The 19,924-nt window shown below is 34.9% G+C and overlaps 1 protein-coding gene across 6 annotated transcripts in view; it reads right to left on the bottom strand.

Moving 5' to 3' along the window:
- Positions 1-9,846: 9,846 nt before the first annotated feature.
- Positions 9,847-19,924, bottom strand: part of TTLL7 (tubulin tyrosine ligase like 7) — a 165,812-nt gene continuing 155,734 nt past the window's right edge. For 3 of the 6 annotated variants that reach the window (XM_061121535.1, XM_061121537.1, XM_061121536.1), the window contains exon 21: positions 16,995-17,986. In XM_061121535.1, the coding sequence (XP_060977518.1) occupies positions 17,854-17,986 (133 nt within the window). In that variant the 3' untranslated portion in view covers positions 16,995-17,853. Of the gene's footprint in view, positions 13,877-16,994; positions 17,987-19,924 lie in introns of those variants that run through there. The other 3 variants (XM_061121538.1, XM_061121540.1, XM_061121539.1) reach the window with 2 other exon arrangements.

Genomic DNA, 19,924 nt, shown 5'->3' with positions numbered 1-19,924 from the left:
AACCCAAGGACCAAACCCTTGTCTCCTGCATTTCAGGTGGATTCTTTACCACTGAGTCACCAAGGAAGCTCCAGAGCCAACTATTACCAACTTGCAAAAGTTAACCGTGAATGCAATGTCGCAATTTCATGTTCACTGACATAATTTTGATATTAGAAATCTGTCACGTGGAAGTATTTCCACTACAGAAACTGGCAAACACTACAAATGAGGATTCCGTTTTTCTATGTGTGTATTTACCAGCATATCACTAGAATTGCTGAAGAACATGCCAAAACGATCTTTTCCATTGGTCAATGACAGCTGATACGTAATTAACAAATTGACACAAAACAAAAATTTTCCTAATTGCAATGAGTATAAATACTGAATAAGGAACCTGCCAGGGTAAGTCTACTTACTAGACACTGTAAAAGTGAAAATAATGCTAAATTAAATTATAGAATCTTGGAATAACCAAGCATCTTTTCTTCTCTTTAATTCACTTATAACTCAAGCAACATATAGCATTTTATTATCAGAATAGAAACTTCATAATTACCATTTCCACATTTCCACTCTTCCAAATCAAGAGTCTTTTCAGAGAGGCACTCTAGTCATACTTTAACCTGCATTAGTCAAATAGAGCTCAGTAACATTTGGGAAATTTAACACCAAAATACCACACTCAACCGAAGTGAAAAAACATTTTATGTGCTTTTGTATTTTAAATATGAAATGGAATAAAGTAGATGTTCAATCTTATAAATGAAGACATCAAAGATACAGGCAAAAGTTGGTTTGACAAAGACTTGAAAATGGTTTTCCATCAGCCAAGCCCCTCACGCTGATTTGGTTCCTCGTCTTTGGAAGGCAAGACTCAGGAACTTTTGAGAGCTGCCCTTTCCTTTAGAAGACATACCCATAAGTTTAGAGAAATAACCTCAAGAATTGTTACGATGTTTAAAACCATAGAGCAGGACCTTCAGTCTATAAAGTTGTTGCTTTATTGTTTAGTGTCTAAGTTGTGCTGGACTCTCTGTGACCCCATGGACAGTAGCCTGCCAGGCTCTTCTATCCATGGGATTTCCCAGGTAAAAATACTGGAGTGGGTTGCCATTTCCTTCTCTAGGGGATCTTCCCAACCCAGGGATCGAACCTGAGACCCCTGCAATGGCAGGCAGATTCTTTACCACTGAGCCACAGAGAAGCCTATCCATGAGATAAGAAAACTTAACTTCTGAAATATCAGTAGATCACAGCTGTCAAAGGCAATGCGAGGCTCACAGTGCCTGGCCTGGTAGCCTGTGCCTGCATTAGGTACAGCTCACTGTGTAGGGAGGATTATGAAATGGAGGTTTGATTGATGATCATAATTCCAGTTCTGTCTCTGCCCCCAGCACCTGTTTGAAGATGTTATACCTCACGGTGACTATTTTATTGAAAGGAATATAATATTAATTAATTAATGATTACTATAAATAATGAAGAGACTAATTGAGCAATAGTTCAGTTAAGTAGCTCTAACAATGTCATGAAGAATGACAGCAGAGCTATGGAATTGATACATAGTACCAGAGACTGAGGGCAGAAACACTGTCTTTTAAATTAATCTTTCCATGTATTTCCTCATAATGAAAACCAATAACAAAAGCATACTTTAGATGAAAAGATTCTAGAGAAGATATAACCATTAAAGCAGCAAGAGTTGTCTCTCTATCATTTAAACTTCAGAATAGAATATCTAGTGATGTAAGATTGCTGCTAATATTATTGACAGAAGAACAGGAAGATCATCATATCAGTAACACAGAAAGAAAGAATTATCACACTGCAAAGAACAATCAATGGGAATGCAATTTTCACTGTTGCAAGTCGTTAGGTTGAAGATATATGAGAATCAGCTTTAAATACAACATATAATCAGAATTTATTTTGGAACCATATAATAAAAATAACTTTTGAAACTGCATCAAATCAATAAGGTATTTACTTAATAAAATAAAAGCCTGACCTCCAAACAGCTATGATTGAAGGTAGTCTATCATAAGCAATGAAAATAAGACTTTATCTCTCTCTTTGATGACTTAAGAAATACACACATCAATCTTCATAAACACCCTATCGACACTATCATTATCATCCCCACTTTACAGATAAGGAAAATGAGAAACACTGTGTTAAGGAACTCACTCAAAATCAGGCCATTAGGAGATGGTAGAACTGGAATTCAAATGCTGACAGTTTCACTCCTGAGTCCTGCCTCCTGGCAACTGCATTACATACCGCTCATCATTTGAACTAAAATGAAACTATAGAAAATCCAAAAATCCTTTCTGAAGAAAAATTTTGTTATATTCTCCTCTTCCTACTATATACTCCTATTTGTAATCTAAATATTAAACATCAATTCTGCTTTCTGTTAAGCAAATTACTTATTGTACCTGGATGCCTCTAAGGGAATTCCATCTGGGAACCAGAGCTAAGCCCTTACATTATAGAGATCTTCCATGCTAACAAAAATAGAAGGCCTTTCATAGAGTTCCTTACATATCTTTCTGTTATTTATCCTTATTACATTTCATTATAATGATTTGCTTAGATGACTTTTTCCTGTACTAGAATTGCAGCTCATGAAAATTGAGCATGCTGTCTTATTAATCGTTTGTTTCTCTGGTATCTAGCATAGCTCCTGACATACAGCTGATACTTGATAGCTGTTTGTCAAAATGGAATTACATGTCACAGCCAATGAAAGCAGGCTTGAAAGGAACAGCTTCAGCCTGTATATGAAACATACATTTTTTACACTAAATTTTTCACAACAATGAAGAAAATGTAGATAATCCCTTGATTTCTCTCCTTCATGCCTCATATAAAACAGGTCCAAAAGTCTGAAAGATTCCCCTCAGAAATTCTCTTGCCTCTGGATCCACACACCTCAGCTGAGGCCCTGGTCCTAACTTCAATCACAGTCACAACTACTTTCCTCCAAGCCCAGGCTTCCTCCATCCACCAGGCCAGCATAGCCAACTCCACAAATCGCAGACCCCATCTTCTTACTACTTGATTTTTTTTTTAATGCCCATTGTCTCTGCTGTGTAAAGGATAAAATCCAAACTCTTTTTATTTTTTTTAAATCCAAACTCTTAAGTGCAGCATCTAAGGATTTTGCGATTTGGCCTCAACTTACCTCTCTTTGGGCTTCCTGATGATTCAGGCAATAAAGAGCCTGCCTTCAATGCTGGAGACCTGGGTTTGATCCCTGGGTTGAGAAGATCCCCTGGAGAAGGGAATGGCATCCCACTCAGTTATTCTTGCCTGGAGAATCCCATGGACAGAGGAGCCTGGCAGGCTACATAGTAACGGGGTCACAAAGGGTCAGATGTGACTGAGCAACTAACACACACACACACACACACACACACACACACACACACACACACCCCCCTCTCTTCATTCACTCAATACCCCAATTGAGCTACACTGAATTTCTCAGCTCTGCGAGTCTGGCCCTCTCACCTCTCATGCTCCCTGTGTCTGGATCCCTCTTTTTGGCTGTTGAAATCCTGCTCATATGTCAAGATCTAACTCCACTGCTCTCGGTGACACTGTTCCCAGTTCTCCCACCCAGGATACACGTAGTTTCTGCTATGCTCGCACACACAAAACCCTCGCATCTTCCTTGTACCACCTGTCTGCATTAGTGCTACCTAGCAGGGACCCGTGCATCTCCCTACCTGGAATGTGAGCCCTGTATATCCCAGAGCTCCATTCGCGGCACTTGGCCAGTAGTAGGCCTAGTACTGTATGTGCTAACAGCATTCACCAAGCTCTGTTGAGTAAGACCAAGAGCAGCCCGTGGTGGTGGTGGTGTAGTCACCAAGTCATGTCCGACTCCTGGGACCCCGTGGACTGCAGCCGCCAGGCTCCTCAGTCCACGGGATTCTTCAGGCAAGAATACTGGAGTGGGTTGCCATTTCCTTCTCCAAGAGCAGCCCATATAAAGCCTTTATTTATTACGATTTTTCTCTACACCTGTTTCAGAGAAGGCATGTGTATGGTAATTCTGTGATATTTATACTTATTATTTCCAAAAAAACAAATACTTAAGTCTGTTCCTTATAGAAAACTCAATTTTCCCTTCTATTCAATGTTTCCAGAGATCTCATTAGAGGATCTTTGGGGGAACTGAACAGCCACAATGTTTCCTTGTTCAAAACTGACCTGCTACACAGTGAGCTAGACTGCAAAGCTGGAAATAGGTGATGAGAGGACCTTGATCATGGCCCAGAGTACCATCATCAGTTGGGGAGCTTGCAATCCTAAAATATCTCCACAGAATTGTGCTTCTCTGGGATGGTGGAGAAAGGCATCACATGGAAATAAAATAACAACAAAGAACATTTATTGCGGGGCAAGCACCAGGCTCAGAACCTTGCATAGACTAGGCCAATTAGTTCCCTCCCAGCACAATAAGGGAAAGCCCTATGCTACTATGAAGAAACTGTCATCTGGTATGTGAGGCCACTCTTTCAACCAGCATCTTACTTTACTGAGAATAACAATATCTAGGGATTTTGGTTTTGCTTGGTCTAAAATCCCTGTGTAAATAATTTTAACTTACTTGTGATCTTGAGACTGGATTTTGTGGATACATAATAGGTGGTTTTACAGAATGGATGAAGATGATCACCACCTGGTAACAAGTTTCCTTTATCCCATTCCTATAGATACTGACATCCTGATGACACCCCGACAGACTCAGATCACAAGAGTCTTCTGATCATCAGTGAGATTATTTTTATACAATGAGGAAATGACAATATTACATAGTTTAATGCTTCCTATATTCCCCACAAAAAAACTCTCACATAGATAGAATCAGTATTTATTTTTAAAAAACAAAGACCCTGTCCCACACAGCAGAATCAGAATTGGAACTCACACCATCTGTTTCTTGTTGCAATGGATGTTCTCTTACATAAGAAAAGGAAACAAGACGATAGATGAGAGAAAAAAGCTAAGGGAGATGATAAAGCTGACTCCAACCTATATAAGGAGCTTCATTTTATTTTCCCAAACCTTGGGATTACTTGGAAAGATGTTATGGTGCCATGGAGTTCTTTAAGAAATCTATAATCCCTTATTTAATTATGAAGTACCTAGGTCAGATGTGCAAACTGGTGTGAAAAATTCTAGTATGTATGAGAAGTAAGATCAATATTAGAAATTTCAGCTCTAGAAATGGGCTTCTCATGGTTTACCAGGATGTACATTCTCTGGAGATTCTGAGTACCCACAGAACTGAGAGAAGTGAAACCATTTACTTGCTGCTCAGAGAAAATGGATATTATGTGGACCAAAATGCTGGGAAAAAATATCAATCCAAAGTATAGATAATAGTGCAGAAGTGGAATCTGCCTTTGCTCTTTCTATACATTTATGATAAGAACGATGTTTTAGTTAAAACAAGCAAAATAGGCAATGATTATTTAGTATTTTTAGAGTGAGAATAATCACATGGGAATAAGTGGAACTAGGGAGATGAAATATAACAAATTAAAAGTAGTCAGGAAAAAAATTTAAAAAAACAAATATAAGTAATCTTTGACTGAGAAACCTGAGGCTAAAATAAAAAACCAAGCTAATTCTAAGGAATTTACTTATTCTTTATTTGTAGTAAATGTTTCACAACAACAAGACTATTGTTTCCATTTGAAAGAGTCAAAAACATAATGGAATTAGCTAGATTTGCTTTAAAAAAAAAAAACCTCCATTTTCTTCCACAAATTTGAGTTTTCCTTTGTACATCACATTACGATGTAGAACATTTGCTGAACAAATACCAATTTGAGTTAAAATGATATTAGGTTTTGATGATATACCTATTTTTAGCCTAAGTGATTTTCTGAATTTACATTTCATCATTTAATGAAAATGAGGTATTATGTGAACTCGTATTTTCTTAGATTGCATTCAGGTTTATATATTTTCACCTTCATTGTCACATATTTTCCCTCAAATAAGACATATTCTAAATATAACAATATATTAATGTTTTTACTGATAACAGCATACTGCAGTTTTAAAAAATAAATTTTGTGTTTCTTGACCTTTTAAAAGTTATGTTATTCTAACATTAAAAACAGCAGCATCTATAATAGAACAGAGCTTGGCTAAATTTACATAGTTTTGTTATTATCCTTGAAAGCTTTTGTCACAACAGCGCCAATTTAGGTGGTTTGTGCTCATTTCCACCTGTTCTTAGTACAAAATCTGGAATTTGCTTACTTTTACTGTATATTTCTATTACTACATAAAATACTACAGGCTGCCTTGCTGTAAAACTATAAAAATGGTGAGCGTCATTTCTGTGCAATAGTCTAGACACTACTTTCCAAGCCAAAGTTTCAGTATTTTTGATAACTACATAAAATAGTTCAGTTTAGGTCATTATAGTACCATTCAGTGTATAACTCCCTAAGTATACTGAATAGCAGTATTCTTTCTATATTTGTAAAGAGGGAAGCTAATTTGGCAATATTTCCTAAAGGACAAACAACTGAAAGACAAAACTTCTGAAGTCTTTCGAAGTGTCTATCATACTGCTTAAGGGAAACCTAAACACTAGGAAAAAATGGCTCAATAAATTTTGTTTCTCACAAATAATGTAACACATTTTTAATAAATTCTAGCTTTGTAGGAAATTTATCAGTCACAAATTGACCTTTTTTGTTTATATAAGATTCTTTCAGAAGGCCAGCAAGGGCTTCTAGGTATTAGTATATTGTCTGTTATATAAAGCTCTTATCATCTGCAGATGGGTACTGTTAGAATCTCAGTGAAGACAAACTTTTATGTTAGCTCTACCAGAATACAGAAGTGGGTAGCCTATCCCTTCTCCAGCAGATCTGCCCAACCCAGGAATGGAACCAGGGTCTCCTGCATTGTAGGTGGATTCTTTTTTTTTTTTTTTTTTCAGTGGGTTTTGTCATACATTGACATGAATCAGCAATAGATTTACACGTATTCCCCATCCCGATCCCCCCTCCCACCTCCCTCTCCACCCGATTCCTCTGGGTCTTCCCAGTGCACCAGGCCCGAGCACTTGTCTCATGCATCCCACCTGGGCTGGTGATCTGTTTCACCATAGATAATATACATGCTGTTCTTTCGAAACATCCCACCCTCACCTTCTCCCACAGAGTTCAAAAGTCTGAGCTATCAGGGAAGCCCCTACATCATCAACAGTTTCTCATAAAGACTTGAATCACATTCTGACCACATATTAAGCATTTTATATTACTTTTCATGTCATGATTACATTTCAAATATCTAATATAGCTCATGTTTACCATTAAGACTATTTATGTATGGCCATCTTTCTCGGGTCAAGACATTGCAGCTGAAATAATTGTTCAAATATTCCTCGGGAAATGGCCAAATTTTCAAGTGACAGGTGCAAGTAAATTCTTGCACTAGATTTGTCAGTGTTCATAATTATATTGCAGTATATATTTAGTAAATAAATAAATAGCCTGATTCTTTTATTAGTGAATGACTTCATTTAGGTAGTTGTTTTTCAAATGTTAGTCAATAGAAGAATTGTCCTGGGAGGTGCCTTTCAATAAAAGATCCCATAGTGAAATTAGTTTAAAAACTACTATGTTCCAGTCCCTTGCTGGGGAATCTTAAAGCATCTTAGAACACTAAAGGCTCTTGAGAGGTTCTAGAAATAAAAAGAAACACATTATACATCCAATGTTTTCCACATTTACTAGACCCTGGTGATGGACATTTTTGTCACCATATTCTATATTTCATCACCATATTCTATGTGTATATGAATAGTCATTGAGAGAGAACTTTCTGATAAATAAATTTAAAGATCTATTATTCACCTTACTTTCTACAATAGAGCTAAGTGATAATTTTAAGGCACTACACAAATTTTTCCAGCACTTGAGATTATTTTGTTGTTGTTTTTCTTCAGTCGCTAAGTCATGTCTGACTCTGTGACCCCACGAACTGTAGCTCGCCAGGCTTCCCTGCCCATCCCCATCTCCCAGAGCTTGCTCAAACTCATGTCCATTGAGTCAGTGATGCTATCGAATTATCTCATCCTCTGCCACCCTCTTCTCCTTTTGCCCTCAACCTTTCCTAGTATCTCTGTCTTTTCCAATGAGTCAGCTCTTTGCATTAGGTGGCCAAAGCAATGGAACTTCAGCACTTTTTTAGAGATTATTTTAGGATGACTTATTTAGAGTTTTAAAAGATTTTACTATATGTATATTGATCTTTCAAATTATTTGATAAAATACGGAGATACTGAACTAACCACATTGGTCTCATGTATATCTGTCATTGAAAAAAAAATTAAAAATTCAAAGTTTAAAGCTTTTTACAGAATATTTTTTACTTTGTAAAAGAACAAATTTTTTAAAATATATTTAAAAAGTCAATGTCTATGCCACTTTGTTGTCAACTTAAAAAAATAATGTATACATGCATTAAAGTTCCTGTCATATGATAGATTTTTCAATTTCTTTATATATAATCATGTTATAGACAATGGTAATAGTGGTAATAAGACTAGGATATGCTTCTTATTGAGGATCAGTGTTTTAATCATGACAAAATTATAAATTACTGAAAAAAATAACATCATAGCTGAGATGCTGACGTACTTCTATTTGGGTTAGTAATCCTATTGTCATAATCAATGATGCTAGAAAGATGCTATGCCATATTCAATGATACTAAAAATGCCATTTATAAATTTTAGGCCAATCTCCTTTCAGCTAACTAAGAGAGGAACTGATGCCAATTTTGTTTACTTGACCTGACTTTAATAGCAGGTAAAGTTATCCCTGGCTTCCCAGGTGGCACAGCAGTAAAGAATCTGCCTTCCAATGCAGGAGCCATAGGAGACACAGGTTCAATCCCTGGGTGGGAAGATCCCCTGGAGGAAATGGCAACCCACTGCAGTATTCCTGCCAGGATAATCCCATTGACAGAGGAGCCTGGTGGGCTACACCCCATGGGGTTGCAAAGAATCAGACATGACTGAGCGCATGTGCACAAAGTTATCCTCACAGTGCTATTGTCAGTGAAGCAGAAGAAATTTACTGCGGAAATATGTTTCATCCCCCTGAAAGCTTAATTGAGAACCAGTCTCTTCTACTACTTAAAATCGTGTGTGTGTGTGTGTGTGTGTGTGTGTGTGTGTGTGTGTGAAACAGAAATAAGCATTTGATGACATATGTAGCTTTCTTATGTTAAACATTTTTATTACAGTAACATATTTGAGTAGTTGAAATAATGTCATCATACAGGTATCACATGCTGAAGCATGACGATGCAGTACTAATTGCAGACTGTGTTGACATTTCAAGCATATTTTCTGTAACAACATTTGCATTCATATACACGCAGTAAAACACATGGGGATAATCTGCATCATGATTCACGGGGGCAAATGTACTGCTTTCAAACTAATCTTCAAACCTAAAATCTTCAGCCAATCTATTAATATTCAAAGTTGTAGTATGTATATTAGTTATTAAATGAACCAACCAGCTCAGGACTAAAACTGTTGTTGTTAGTCTTTGAAAGAGAAATATCAGCATTATCTGATAACTTTTGTAGGTAAGACTAATTTAGAAAATATTAGCCTATTGAATAATGATTTTACCAATAGTTTTCAAATTGGCAGGTGAGGATCAAATAAAAACTTTGTGTAGCTCTTTTTAGTTAATACAGTCCAGTAAATACAAAATGTTTCACCTGCATAGTTTTCCTTCAGTACCATATACCCACTCATAATAAGGCAAAAAGAAAAAAACACCAAGAAAGGCAACAATCTCAAAGTGCGCAATTAATTTTAATTTAACATTTTTGGTCGCAAGAGTGTTATTTGCAGCCATGTGTCTTGGTTCATATGGATCCAAATAATTAATGCTTTTTGGACATTGAAAAGTCAACCTTGTTCTCAAAAATCTCAGCAGAAAAACTGAACTTGATCCAATAACAGATCTTATCTAAGTTTTATTATTGCTGAGGCAAAAATATACCACTATAAACCAATATTTTAAAAAGCAGGATTTCTCTTTTCTTGACTTTTCCATGCAAAGGTCAAAACTTTAAATGGAACTTGAAGTTTAAAAAGGAAGAAAAGAAAGAAAAAAAACAGTGTAAGGAATAAAATTTTGATTAATACACTTTCAAAATTTATTTGTAAGTAGCATTAGTCCAAAATATTTAGATAACTAATTCAGTTCTGGAAAGTTTTATTAAATTTCTCAATCTCAAGATGAAAGAAATTTTCACAAATCACCAGGTCACAAGAACACAACAACTGTACTTACACTTTTTATCGTTTAACCCTTAGGACCAAGTAAACTAAGACTCAAAATGTTAAAAACAGCATTACAGAACAGAAGAGGAAGGTATTTATTCTCACTCTTCTCAACATATTTGCTATTATATTTTGAAGGATATACATATAAGAATTAATCAAATGCTTTATAGAAAACTACAAATAATAGAGCTTATGCAACTATCAATTTTTTGGTACTTTTGAAAATGTCAAGTAATGTGGAAGTTTAGATTTAAAGAGAATTTTTAAATGGAATGACTTTGTTATGCTAAAGAAGAAAGCATTTGGATTAATTTATATTAAAACATGAAATTTAAAGTTATATAACTAAAGTTTATAATCATATACTTTCTAATGAAAAAAGAATTAGAATGAAATCTTTTTCTTGGTGTCTACGAGCCACTATCAGCTAGCTGCGTGTAAGTACTGGATGAGAAGACTGGGGTTTTTGGCTTGAGTTTGGTTCATGTTAGTTTCAGGGGGAGAACTAAAGAGAATTTTGTGTATTTAGACCTAATTCAGAGATATGAAAAAATGTGTTTAGATCTTTGCATCTAATATTCCTATTGCCATTTTCATATTCGATCTTACTATAATTTAATTTTTACACATGCAAGATAAAACAAAAATTGTTGCTAATAATCATAATATGAATCACAATAGTTCCTTCAACAGACTACATGAAGCAAATACTATTACAATGCTGGATTATTATAGTGAAAACTAATCTGCAATCTCATACAATATTCATATATGATAATTTAACATTAAAAGGTTGCTTCTTGGGCAGTTCTGGAATAACTTCAATCATATGCAGTTCTGGAAAGCATTAGTCACAGAATATCAGGGATATATCTTTTAATAACAGAATGAAAATATGCTTTCATCACAAGTAAACCAAACTCCCTATTAAAAACTCTGGTAAGACTGAATAGCTTCTGGAGTTTTTCAGATAAAAAGGTATGTTCTCTCCTAGAAGAGAGTCAGACCCGTACTATCACTTATACTGATATATTTTAACTCTATGAATAAAAAATTTATAATAAAAACTAAGGAATATTTTATATTACTAAAACATTTCTATGGCCTCTAGAGACTTTCACAGTTTATTACTGTGTCTTCTTAGTTTCTCATTAAGGAATAGCGTGAACACAATCATAGTCCACAGGGTACCAGGCAGTATACATAAATAATGAGCACATGGCTTTTATTTACATCTTCCTCATATCAGAACTAGATGAGTCTAAAGATGCAAATGTGGGCAAGAAAATTATAGCACTCAAAAAAAGTCAGACTTGGGTAGCTAGAGGAATCAAATTCGATTGTTAATAACTAACTGGGTAGTTTCATATATTTACTCTTTAAAAAAAGTTTTTTCCCCTAGGGGGAGACATGTTAGACATTCTTTTCACTCTAGCAAATTAAGTCACCATTGTGATTTAAGCTAACACAAGTGAGTGGCCAAGAAACTGGATTGATATCATACATCAGACCTTTGAAACTGTGTCTCATTCATGAACAAATTATGAATCTGAACCAAAAAAATGACTAAAATTGCTCCATGAAAAGGCCTGCTTGCTGATCATTCTTACAATAATTTTGTTAATATCCCAACTTCAGCATTATTTATTCTCCAAAATTCTAAACATATTTAGGAATTCACAAAATGGTGTCATAAACACTCAGAGCTACACTGTGAAATTCTCCATCCTAACATCCTTATCCTCTTTTCCCACAAAGACAATAACTCTCCTTTGGGATGCAATTAGCAAGGAAGAGTATCCATTGGAATATGAGTGGTTGGTAGTCATAAAGAATCCAGTAACTAGCAATAATTTAGGGAAGAACCTATTTTATCCAAATACAGCCTCAGAATATGGCTTTAAAAGCAAAATATATCTAACTTACAACTTTGGGTTGTCAGTTATCCAGCTTGTGAATTAAGCAGGCCACTTTGCCCCTCTCAGTTCTCCTTCTGCTTTGGGACCATTTCTCGATTTACTGGAAAAAGTTTTCAGGATAGTAAAAGGAGGTAAAACATTCATGAATGTTGCAAATAATTACCATTTGTGAAAAATAAAACTACTGGGAGAAATTAAAATAAAATTCTAAAAGGTGAATGTTGCAGTCTCGAAAGATACCCATGGTATTTTTTATATTTGTATAGAAAACTGAAAGCTCACTCATAGTTTTTGAAACTGTAAGCAAAAAAGGAAGTAAACTGCTATGAAAATTATGCATAATAACTTTGGACAAGATGAAAACTTCATACTCTATTTTGATTTTTTTGAAATTCTCAAGAGCACATCCATGACTAATAACATTTAGTAGTCAGAATCTTCTTTTTGTAATAATTTAGATTACTTTCTATGGTGCAATATGAAACTCCGTATTAGTCTTTGCAATGTACACTGGTCTCAAAATTGAGTCTTATAAAATAATATGACACATTCATTCTGTAACATTGAATTAAGTTTAAAATATCAGCTCTTCCCCTTCTGAAGAAGAGAAGAAATTGTATTTGATCATATGTACCCACCAGAGGTATACTTTCAAAAAAGAAAACATAAGTGGTATGAGTGGTAAGAGATACAAAAACCATATGGAAAGATTTTGCTATTACCACCATTTTCTGTTCCATTTATGTGACTCTCAATAAAAAGTAAAAATATAAGCTAGTAAGTTTAATTTTTAACCCATTGGATTGTCTTTCATTTTAGACAGTATTGTGATCTTACTAGAGCCTTACTGAAAAATTACATTATCATTTTCACAAGTAGCTAGATTCCCACACTGAGGAATAAAAATATTGGAGAATCTGGGTGGGATTTTTATATTAATAGCATGCTACTGTGTGCTATAGTAATGATAAACCCATTTTATACTTAGTCCTATCATCAAGCAACACCAAGCTTCTAATTTTTGTTTTCATTTTAAATGGCTACTAGATATATATAAGAGAATTAATAAAGTAATATACTATTAATTCTTTTTAAGTCAAAAGTATTACCTAGAAAATAATTTAACACTGTAATGGGATCGTCAAGATCAATTCTGTTTTATATACTCTGCAGCAAAAATAACATTTCTAGTAGGAAGGTATTAATTATAAACCTAGCAAATTCTAGACATTCACATATTTGTGTAAACAATTTTAACATGGTTTATTACATTTCCAGAAAGGTTAAATCTTATATCCAGTTTCCTGCTAATTCTTCTTTCATATATTATAATAAATATATGTGTTATTTGAGTGCATGTGTGTACATATTTCCACACACATATATGTCATATATACATAAAACAGTAGTTAATGGTCACCGTCTTTTCAATGTTAAATTGGGAAAAATATGAATTGCTATTATGCATAACCCATGGCGATCTTCCCTTCTGTTTCACAAATGGCCATATCGGGATGTAAACAAAACATTGGAGCGAGCCATTCCAGGTGAACTGTATTTCAAGTTGTAGGTTGGTGTTCTCATGAAGAATTGTGTACTTCCTGGTAGTAAATACCTAAAAATAATAGTTAAAAAATTAGACTTTTACAAACAAATAAATATTAATATCTCCCACTAAAGTGTTATGTGGTTAATAACTTGTACATCTTACATGAGAAATGACACTATAACAATGCAATCCACATAAAAAAAAGTACCTCTCTTGAGGAGGGGAGCCAGGAAAGGGTCATAAAGCCTCACTCAAAGAGCTGAATATAGATGCAAAATGTGGTCTTAGTATCCCAAGATAGCCCATAAAGAGCCATGAACTCACAAGCTAGGAAACTGTTTACATCACTCATGTTAATTTGGAATTCATTAATAATCTCTGTAAATAATATGTGTAGCCAGTCAAATATTTCTTAAAAACATGTAACATGAGAATTTGGCTAACCACATTAAAATAAATATTTCAAGGATGTTGAAACCATTGATATTAATTTCATAATATATCATTGATGCATTATGACTGTAGTTAATCTGAAATAAAAAGTTAAAGATTAAAATTTATAACTAGATTGCAAATTTTATACTCCTAGACTACTGGGTGCTTAGATTACACAATACCAAAAACAATCATGATTATAGGTTGCATGCAACGTTTGCACCCAAATGTATTTCAGAATATATGAATTTTCCAGATTTTAGGCCAATAAGATGTATATACTATATATAATGCAACATCTTCATCAGAGTCTTAGGGCAGCATTCTACTGACAAATCATTAATACTTCTGTAATGAAATGCAGAAATATTCACAATAAACTGAAAAAAAATATAAAGAACTTTGTGTCAATTCAGATGTGCCAATAAATGGGTTACTTTTATTTTATTTCTATTAGTTTGAGTTTTCAGAGCTTTGAGATTTAGGAGTTGCAAATAAGAAAGTGTGCCTGTATAATCTTATTCCTCTGGAAAGCCTTTGATTGGCATTAGGCCATTCCAATCTATATGTCGAGAGAGAAATGATTAAGGAAATCAACATGAGCAAACACAAGTATCACTATTAACAGCCTAAGTCCGGATGATGATGAGGACATGCTAGAAAGTCAGGATAAAGATATCTATAAAAAATTTCTAAGAGCAGAAGTAACAACAGAAGGAGATTTATAATTAGTCTTAAAAAGAAACAAAGGTAGAAATCAAATCATTTATTTTCTTCATGTGACTGTAGAATCTTCCAGCCACAGTATCATACTTCCAAAGACAAATGAAGAAACTGAGGACCAAAGATATTATTAGCTACCAATTCTTTATTAAATAATATTGGCAACTACTAACTTCTGTGTCAATGGAAAATTACATTTATGCTGTTGTTACATGAATTTTGTAGAAGAATACGAATTCATTATGATCAAACTGCATACAGCACTCAGATTAAAATGGCAGAATTCCACATAATATTCATAGACATCATTTCATCGTGAATTATCTGATAATATCCCCTAAATCTATTACTTAATATCACAAACTATAAATAATTGCTCAAATCATTATGTTAACAGAACAGTAAAATAATATACAACAAACTAAATTAAATCAAAATTGCACAATGGGTGATGAATAATGAAACAATTGATTTCTCACATCATAGATTATATAAATCATTTTCTTAATATCACTTGGGTAATTTATATGAATTAATTATTATGTCAAGAGCTAGTGTATCATGATGACTGATCTGATATTCTGCAAGAAACAGGCTGCGCTTCCTATCTAGGGTAAAGCTGCAAAGGAAACTAAGATGTTCGCTCAAAATCCACTATTCCATAGTAGTTAAGAGTTATTCTCTCTCCTACTGAAAACTGGTTACATCCTGGTTACATTGATTTTAATTATAGTAAACAGTAACTTTTACCAACTTTCTTTTAAAGAATCTCCAAGAAATAGTTATCATTGGCATTACAATAACATTCACATTGCCTTCTAAACTAAAGATTTCCATTTACACAAGGTGAAAAAATAAAAGTACAAAGTCCAGGGTTACAGCGAACTTACACTATTTTATTTTTGTATTTTAAAAGTATTTGTGTGTGTGTGTGCCAGCACCATTATACTTGCTTTAAAAATATTATTTAATGATTCTCTATGGTATATATTATTATCAGCTCCATTTTATAGATGAATACACCAAAGTGTACAGGCATTAAATGCCTTGCTCACAATCACAAAAGTGACTAGAGCCAGGAGTCAGATCCATTTGGTCTCACTCCAGAACTATCACTCCCAAAAAATACTATATTGCCATTTCTGTGTATGAATTCCAATTTTAAAACTAACAAATACAATGATTACATTTATTTTTCAGAAATATGAAGTATACAAACTTAGAAAGTAGAAAAATATTATCCACAAAACTAAACTTTTTAATAGAAGCAGAAAAGGCTAAAATGAAACTAAAGACGTAAAAAGGAAAAGAAATTCAGTATGAACGTAAAAAAGCATACAAAATCACATTGGAAGAAAGACTTTGCTTCCCTAAAGCAAGGGCTGTGGGATACTTTAAAGCATTACAGTGAAACACAACGGATTATTTGCCTTAATATCTCCATTAAGATCTCTTGGGAGAGACCACACTAGCTGAATATCAAAGATTATTTTTAAAATGTTCTCTGTGATGAAGTTAAATAATACAATTTGATTTTTTTAGCAAGAAGAATCTCTAGAAAGTGGATTTATAGATAGCATCTAAGGAGTGTCTGTTAAAGCACAAAAATATGTTAAGTCTCCAGCTTTATTTCTATTGTAGCTTACTCTCGAAGTACAAATATAGCTAACTCGTAGCTAACACATTCCAAGAAGAAATAACACAAACTACCCTCTTTGTTTCATACACATATCCTTACTCCTCAATTCTGAGATTAGGGATACATATCTTCACATACCCATCATATAAATGTAAAATATGCATTTTTCTACTTCCTATTTGACATAGAATTGTTTGGTTTGTCAAGTACCAACTTATTGCTGACCATGGAGAATCTCTAGAACATGAAACATATCAAGACTGGTAAGTTAATTAGCCTTGAAACTTACAATACACACACCTCTGAGATTTTCCTGAAGAAAGATCCAGGACCCCTGACCCACCCCCACCCCACCAGAGTAAACTCAGCTTCCTGGTTTGGGTAACATAAGGTAAATAAATTTTATCACTTTATTTAGGCTGTGTTCTTTTTAACTATTTTGATCGTGGTAAAATAAATATATGACATGAATTTTACGATTTTTAGGTATTCGTGTTCAGTGTAAATATATTCACACTGTGTAATACTGGCTGTGTAAAATGGCTGTGTAACCAAAACTATAACCTGGTTCCAGATCTTTTCATCATGTCAAGCAGAAACTCTGTACCCATTAAACACTAAATTCGCATTTTCTCCTCCTCCCAGCCCCTGGTAACCTCTATTCTGCTTTCTGTCTCAATGAATTTGTTCTAGATACTGCACATAATTGGAATCATACCATGTTTGTCCTTTTATCTTTGGCTTATTTAACTTAACATGCTTTCAAGGTGCATCCATGCTATAACATATATCAGAATTTCATTCCTTTTTACATAGTATAATATTTTTATGCTTTTATATTTTTATACATAGTATATTTTTATACTAAGCATAACCTTTTAACACAGAATAATATTTTATATTTGTAAATTTTATATAATACTATATTTATATTTACAATTTTACATAGGCATAATAATATACATGCGAGTAGCTCAGTGATAAAAAGAATCAGTCTGCCAGTGCAGGAGATGCAAGTTCAATCCCTGGGTCAGGAAGATACTCTGGAGAAAGAAATGGCAATTTACTCCAGCATTCTTGCCTGGAAAATTCCATGGACAGGTGAGCTTAGCTGCAGTATTTGGGGTCACAAAGAGTCAAACACGACTGAGTGCCTAAGCACAGCACAGCACAAAGAGTCAGACACAAATGAGCACACATGCAAAGAGAGCAAAGAGTGGTAACATACACATAAACACGTCACATTTTATCCATCCATTCCTCTGTTGATGGACATTTGGGTGGCTGTCACCATCTGACTATTGGGAAGAATGTTGCTATGAACACTGGTGTACAAGTATTGGTGTGAGTCCTTGTTTTCAGTTCTTCGGGGTATGTACCTAGGAGGGGAAATGCTGGGTCATATGGAATGGCTACCCACTCCAGTATTCTTGCATGGAGAATTCCATGGACAGAGGATCCCGGCAGGCTACAGTCCGTGGGGTCACAAAGAGTAAGACACACCTGAACGACTAATACTTTCACACTTTTCATGGTAATTCTATATTTAACTTTTTAAGGAACTGCCACTGCTTTCTACAGCACTCATACCATTTTACATTCTGAACCAGTACTAAATTCTCAATATACTTACCAACACTTATTATTCTGTATTTTAAATATAACACCCAGAACATTGTACTGTGGTTTTAACTGTAAATCCCACCTCTTGTCATTTGCTAGCAACATGGATTTGGATGAGCCATTTCACTTCTTTGGGACTCAGTTTTCTCACTGGTGAAAAGAATCTAATAGTTTCTGCCATGTCTGTCTCACAGAGTATGGACCAAATGGAATAGTGCATGTAGGTGAAATATTATTATTTTTGTGTTACTAACATCAGCCTTGCTTCCCAGGTAGCAAAGTGGTAAAGAGTCCGCCTACCAAGACAGGAGATGCAACGGACACACGTTCAATCCCCAGGTTGGAAAGATTCCTGAGAGAAGGAAATGGCAACACACTCCAGTATTCTTATCTGGAAAATTCCATGGATGGAGGAGCCTAGTGGGCTACAGTCCATGGTGTCGCAACGAGTTGAACACTACTGAACAACTGTTCAGCATCAGCCTCTTTAGCAAGACCACGCCTGTTTAAGATAGATGCACCAAGCTATCTTAACCTAATATCAAAATAGTATCATGTGTATAACTTGATTTTTAAAACTTTTCAATCAAAAAGTACATAAAATAAACATCTAGTAAATGAATATTATAAAGTGATTACTCATATAAATGCTACCCAGGTTAAATGACTGAATATTCCTAGCACCCCAGAACCAGGTACTGCTGCTTCATAAACTTACCCACTATCCAGACTTCGGAATAGCCATGATGGTGTGATCACTCACCTAGAGCCAGACATCCTGAACTGTGAAGTCAAGTGGATGTTAGGAAGCATCACTACAAACAAAGCTAGGGGAGGTGATGGAATTCCAGCTGAACTATTTCAAATCCTAAAAGATGATGCTGTGAAAGTGCTGCACTCAATATGCCAGCAAATTTGGAAAACTCAGCAGTGGTCACAGGACTAGAAAAGGTCAGCTTTCATTCCAATCCCAAAAAAGGCAATGTCTAAGAATGTTCAAACTACCTCACAGTTGTACTCATCTCACATGCTAGCAAAGTAATGCTCAAAATTCTCCAAGCCAGGATTCAACAATATGTGAACCAAGAACTTCCAGATGTTTAAGCTGGATTTAGAAAAGGCAGAGGAACCAGAGGTCAAATTGCCAACATCTGTTGGGTCATAGAAAAAACAAGAGTATTCCAGTATCCTGCTTTATTAAATATGCCAAAGCCTTTGACTGTGTGGATCACAACAAACTGTGGAAAATTCTTCAAGAGATGGGAACACCAGACCACCATACCTGCCTCCTAAGATCTGTATGCAGGTCAGGAAGCAACAGTTAGAACCAGACATGGTACAACAGACTGGTTCCAAATTAGGAAAGGAGTACGTCAGGGCTGTATACTGTCACCCTGCTTATTTAACTTATATGAAGTGTACATCACGCAAAATGCTGAACTGGATGAAGCATAAGCTAGAATCAAGATTGTAGGGAGAAATACGAATAACCTCAGATATGCAGATGACACCATCGTTATGGCAGAAAGCAAAGAACTAAAGAGCCTCCTGATGAAAGTGAAAGAGGAGAGTGAAAAAGTTGGCTTAAAACTCAACATTCAAAAAATGAAGATCATGGCATCTGGTCCCATCACTTCATGGCAACTAGATGGGGAAACAATGGAAAAAGTGACAAACTTTATTTTCTGGGGCTC

Source organism: Dama dama, chromosome 20 (genome assembly GCF_033118175.1).
Source record: "Dama dama isolate Ldn47 chromosome 20, ASM3311817v1, whole genome shotgun sequence".
Lineage (NCBI taxonomy): Eukaryota > Metazoa > Chordata > Mammalia > Artiodactyla > Cervidae > Dama > Dama dama.
The sequence above is the reverse complement of the archived record's forward strand: the minus strand, read 5'-3'. Positions and strand labels throughout refer to the sequence as shown.